The sequence below is a fragment of the Limulus polyphemus genome, unplaced genomic scaffold (assembly GCF_000517525.1).
Source record: "Limulus polyphemus unplaced genomic scaffold, Limulus_polyphemus-2.1.2 Scaffold2627, whole genome shotgun sequence".
NCBI lineage: Eukaryota > Metazoa > Arthropoda > Merostomata > Xiphosura > Limulidae > Limulus > Limulus polyphemus.
In genome coordinates, this window is record NW_013668237.1 from 79,815 (window position 1) to 86,208 (window position 6,394).

Here is a 6,394-nt window from a genome sequence, read left to right on the forward strand (position 1 = left end):
ATAGACTAGATGGAAAGCAGTTTAGATATGATTTGTTTAGAATTTCGTGCAAAGCTACTCGAGGCCTATCTGCGTTAGCCATCCCTAAATTAGCAGTGATAGACTAGATCGAAAGCAGTTTTGATATGGTTTGTTTAGAATTTCGTGCAAAGCTACTCGAGGCCTATCTGCGTTAGCCATCCCTAAATTAGCAGTGATAGACTAGATCGAAAGCAGTTTTGATATGGTTTGTTTAGAATTTCGTGCAAAGCTACTCGAGGCCTATCTGCGTTAGCCATCCCTAAATTAGCAGTGATAGACTAGATGGAAAGCAGTTTTGATATGGTTTGTTTTGAATTTCGCCCAAAGCTACACGAGGGCAATCTATATTAGCCGTCCCTAATTCAGCAGTAACAGACTGGAGAGAAAACAGCTAGTCAACACCACCCATCGCCAACTCTTTTACCAACGAATAGTGGGATTGAATGTCACATTACAACGTCCCCGAGGCTGAAAGAGTGGCTATGTTCAGTGACGGGAATTCGAACCCGCGAGCCGCAAATTGTGAATCGAGTTCCCTAACCGCTAGGCTATGCCAGGTCTGTGTAAAGGATTCATTATGTATTTTGCTTTTTTTGTTTATCATTTCTAGAAAGCCTATGTTGAAGGGTTATTTGTTACGTATTATGTGCTACCCTTTTAAGGTAAAGGTCTTTTAGTCTTGTCTATTTTTGTCAAAGGATACTTTGTGATTTTTAAAAATATATTCATATTTGACCGTTTTTATGTTGAAGTGCATTGTGATGTGTTTTATCAGTGATAAAATGATTTGTTTTTGTATTATCTGCCACATGTCTTTTTTTAAAGGGATTCTTTTAATGGGAACATTTTTATCATTTATTGATTTTCTTTGTTAAAGAGCGTTTTATCAGGGGAATATTTTGATTATGTAATAGTTTTCTTTGTTTAATGGTTGTGATGTGCAACTGTTTTCATGGTCAAGAGAAGGTTTGCACACCCCTGGATCAGTGTAAGAATTTAAGTATTATTAGTTTTAAAGTTAAAATTAATTGTCAGCTTAAGGACAAGTCTGACACAGGAAACTGTACTATATGAATATACAATGCATTTCTATCTTTTATAATGTTATAACATATTGTTTATTTCTGTGCATAAGTATGTGCGTGTTGATATGGTTTATTTCCCAAAAAGGTGGTCAAAAGCTGTCAGAAAAGGTCACCTATTTTAACTTCTCGCACCTACTATATAGTAATATATTGTCTATCAGTCATTAGACACTAAAATGACGTCACATACGGGACGCTTAACGTTGCAATTTGTATTGCCGTGACGTCAGTAAAACGTGAGCATGTCATGAATCACAAAAATTATGCACTCTGCAGGCTACAACACAACATGACATATGAACTTTTAATTTTGGTTTTATCTACTCTTGAAAAAGAACACATTCGAGGATCCCGCGGAAGTACAACTAGTATATATATGCATGTATTTAATAATAGTGGTCAAATTAAAATCCCTGTATGAGATAGTACCCGTTTTGTCCTTGGGTTGTTTTGCTGCAGTAATGCACGTTTTGTAAGGATATTGTCCTCAGTTTGTTGATAATCCGGGGTTCAAGATTTCCTCTTGCAATGGTATTAACCTACAGTGATATAAGTGGAATATGCATTCTGAAAATTCAGTATTATATATATACTAGCTGTATAATATTATGATCTCTTAGTCATCTTTCTCAAGCTCTCCCTTGTGTAAGTGAAGTTTAAATCCATTCTTGATAACTTGTAATACTCTCCTAAAGTATAACTGAATAAAATCAATTTATTATTAAAAATATTTATAAGTTGTTAGAAAAAATAAAGGGATAAGTACACAGCAAGACGCTGTCCTTCATCATGTGCACAGTATTTGTATTGTTTTGAGTTCGAATAGCTTCACTGTTTGTTGGAGCCCTGACGTCAGTATAATTGCAAATTACTATATGAATATACAAGTAATCATCTTTTATGTTGAAGGAGAGTGTCCTGTCCTGCACTGTAGAGGATTATTTATTGTTTTATTGTATTGCCCCTTTGAAAATGTAGCACAGAGCTACACAATGGAATTACTTATTTGGACTGTATCTTGTACAAGTGTATTAACATAGATATATCAATTTCCCTATATAAGACTTGCTACTTTGTAAAATATTGTAGAACCTTCGAAGATCCTGACAGTAGCATGGACAGAAGCTATACTAACTAGGTTGGGCTTAGTATAGTAATACCTTAACATCGTGGTATTTATGTCCAAACATAATTATTGATGCTGGAATGCCAACGTCAAGGACAGTTTTATATCAAAAATCAGGGCACATTGCATAACTACCCACCTTATGGTGTGTACCCAGGTGATACATGTCCGTTTTGTGGCTGCGTTGTTTCTTTTTTTTTCTTTTCATGTTCTAAGCAATATTACAATTAATTACTTTTCATCTGCGGTTTGGATATGCTGTGTAAAATTCACTCTATTCTTCCTTATGATGTAATCTTTTGTTTTATTATATAATATATATATATCCTTTTTATTTTAATGAATTGTTAGTTACAAGGTATAGAGAAAATTGCACTCCAAAAAAGAGAGACAGAGAAATTGCAAATTTAAACATGTTTAATGCATACTATCACATGGTTTTGAACCAAACTTAAATCCCTGTAAAATGGGGTATAATCATTACTATATATGTGCAAATAATAAGCATTACGAAAAAGCCAATATACAATCTAAAAAAAAGTAGTCATAAGATTTTCCTTTAAGAGATCAAACATAGTTTGCTGTGATGTGTGATCTAAAAAAAAAGTAGTCATAAGATTTTCCTATAAGAGATCAAACATAGTTTGCTGTGATGTTCAGCACACATACAATCAAGGAAAGACATACAAATAGAAGGACTAAAAGTAAAACTACAAGTACAACATTACCAACATACTTGTTATAATACACACAAAAAAAAACAGGAATTTTGTTAGACATTAAATAAATACATGCTTTGTATGTTTCACATTTCAAGAAGTAATTTTTACCTTCTTATAACTGAATATGCATAATCCTCAGTTAAACAAAGGTTATAAACCACAGTATTCAAGCAACTGAGCTTATAATTACTTGGACATGTTTCTGTTTCATCACTCCTCTTGGGTTGGATCATAGTCGAAGTAGATGGATGATACAAGGGTTTATAAAGTAACAAGTGATTATGTTTAAATACAGTAATTATATTTTTCAAAAAGACATTAGGAACATTTATTGTCCTTGTAAATATAAAAACTACATTTTATAGTTACACTTCACATTTCAAATATTCATGTATTACTTTTGTGACAATTGTGACTTTTGAACTGATTCTAAAAAAAAGATATTGAAAAATGGGTTTCCAGAACACAGGAAAAAAATATAAACCAAAGAAAATTCCAACAGGGAATAAACTGGTTTCCTCCAATTTCGTTTCTTTTATGGAAATTTTTCATTTTTTTCCTACTGGGTTAAAAATGATTAAATATTGGCCAGTTGGTTTTAGTCTGGATTAACCTGCAGATCTATTTAGTGGTTGGACTCTTTTGAAGTTTGAAAAAAGCACAACAGGAAACCATTGTGCTTATTGAGCTCATACCCCATTAAATTAATATGAATGTAACTACTATTTGTAATAATATATCAATGTTTGTGCATTAAGTCCCCATTTATCTAGAACCATCAAAGTGTACCAATTTTTGTAAATGTGATTGTGAAACACAGGTGAGATTAAATTTTTGAAAAAATACCCAGCTTGTTCATTGAAACAATTTGCAGGTATCGAGGCAGTAAAGTAAATGGAAGTTAATACTTACTTGGAAACTATTATGATCATTAATTCAAAATTGCAAGTTATATAAAACACTAGTTTCGTGTTCAGCTAAAAAGTTTCAGACACTCATTATGAAAGAATATAACAGGTATATATCAAACAAACAAGATATTAATTCAAACAGTTTTGATCCTCCACCCTCCCACAAATAACCCTACAAGGCTCGAAATTAAGCACAATTTCTTATTAGTGATCTAGCCATTTCAGGAAGGATTAATACTTCTCATATTTTGTAACTTGAATTTAAGACCACAGTCTCAAATGTACATTTGCTAAGGAAGTACTTATAAGTGGGTGAACACACACACACAAAATTAAATGGAATAATCCACCAAAATAAAAGTGAAACCTCCATTAGGCAACATTAACCTGGATGAAAAGCTGGCTCTTCTGTCCAACTAAAATTTAAGATTCACATGAACAGTGAAATACTGATATGATGTAATATTAGAACCTTCCTTCATGCTAAGAACAAAAATGGATATCAAATCTGCAATTAAAAAATTTCCTTTTTCACTGTACTGGAAAACAAAAAGGATTTTTAGTCGGATAATTAATGATGTCATCTTTATTCTGAGAAGTTATTACACAATTTTTTGAAACATAACAGCTATCTTGGAACTACTTGGGGTCCATTCAACATACTGAGTGTTTTTTATGTGGATTGTGGAAAAACTACATCATTTCCAAGTAAATTTCACTTTTCTCTCACTGCACATGTTCCTCTTGGTTATTTAATTACTTGTTTCCAAGTAAAAGTCCCAAATAATTAAATCACTGGTTCATTAAACTTAAAACTAATAAATATCAACCTATAATCTAATTACTTACACTCTATAATATAATGCTACACAATACTGATTCTGTGGAATGGACACATTTAACTAAAACTTGACAGTTTCTTTCTTCTAATGTTACTATATTTTCATTAGATATTCAAACTCTTGTATAAATAAATTCTGGTATAAATAAATATTAAATATATTTATCAAAATATTTGCTAAAATTTAATCTTGGTCTTATTTTTGATGGCAACAAGTATAATCATTACTACATTTTCAACTCAATCTACTTTGAAACATTCTTCGTTTAATATAGCAGTAAACTAAATAATTTTTAAATCTGATTTCCATTTACAATCTTACAGTCAAAATAAATGAATCAACTTGATAATACTACAAAATCTTCAAAGGCCACACTTTCAACACAATTCTTAATTGGAAAAACAGAAAAATGTGTTATGTGTTAAGGTTATTTCTTATGGATTTGTTTGTCTTTTTTTCCACATTGATTTGATAGTCTATGGTGAGTCTTTCTTCAGGTTTGACTCATAACAAAGCCCAAACATGATCTTAACACCAAGACAGTGGACAGAAAAAGTCTTAGAAACAATGTCAACACATCAAATATACGGTCAAACCTGTTTTGAAAATATAATGCATTATAATATTTTTTAACCTAAATAATACTAACAAAAATTTTATGTTAAACGATAGTCCACACTATTACCGAAATATTATTAAGCAATTTCTGTGTTTTAGCATACTGCCATATTACTGAGAAAAAAAACGTTAAATTTTCTATAATGATCACTGAAGGTTTTAATGAAAGTAAATCTTCTATATCTAATGTTGACTGAATATCCAAAGCTGTATAAATAATTTTAGATTTTGAGTTACCCAAATTGAAAAAAACAAAAACATCATCATTTCTGATATGCCAGTGCCAAGTAAAAATATTATCTTTGCTACATTTTTTTTATTTCATAAAAACATTCACTTATGATGGAAACATATTACCAATTATTCACATATTCTTCAAAAGTTGATGCAAAACTGGAAAAAAGTACACAGTTTTCTGTAACATAAAAATACATACTGTTTTCCTATAATATAAATGCTCTCAGCTTTTGTCTAGTTTATTAATGGAGATTCTTCATTACCACTCTTAGTTTCATCATCACATTTGCTATCATCGGTGGCTTGAAAATCTTTTGGCTGATGATAGTTAGAGTTTCTCCTAATTCCATAGCCAAAGTAGATGATAAAACCTGTGAAAATATAACAGATGTCTTAAAACTAAATAAAACATTCTGAGAAAACTAAATGTTGAAATTAAGAAATCCTTGTCTCTCAACAACCACCTAATTGTAGAAGTACACTTAATATCATTTTACAATTATTAAAAAGTTAATAGTTTACAGATTAGTGTGGTAAATACAAACATGAACTTAAAAGGAACATTTGATTATTGTTGTACAATTATTTGTATATCAAGTTGGCTCATTAGATAAAATGTGGCTGGATGGAGGAAAGCAAAAGGTTGTTATAAATGGAGTTCAATCAAACTGGATTAGCTTCACAGGTGGGGTAACCTCAGGGCTCAAGTGTTAAGACTTTTGCTGTTTTTGATTTATATCAATGACAAAGATTGTCATGATATAAAGGATTGTTTGGTTTAGATATTAGTGATTAATTTATTTTTGTGAGTGAATATATTATTATTGTTTAG

At 31.0% G+C, this 6,394-nt stretch overlaps 1 protein-coding gene across 4 annotated transcripts in view; it reads right to left on the minus strand.

The window, feature by feature from the left end:
• Positions 1–2,634: 2,634 nt before the first annotated feature.
• Positions 2,635–6,394, minus strand: part of LOC106467478 (cationic amino acid transporter 3-like) — a 70,819-nt gene continuing 67,059 nt past the window's right edge. For all 4 annotated transcript variants that reach the window (XM_013927837.2, XM_022395672.1, XM_022395670.1 and 1 more), the window contains one exon: positions 2,635–5,933. In XM_013927837.2, coding sequence (XP_013783291.1) covers positions 5,797–5,933 — 137 coding nt within the window. In that variant the 3' untranslated portion in view covers positions 2,635–5,796. The remainder of the gene's footprint in view (positions 5,934–6,394) is intronic.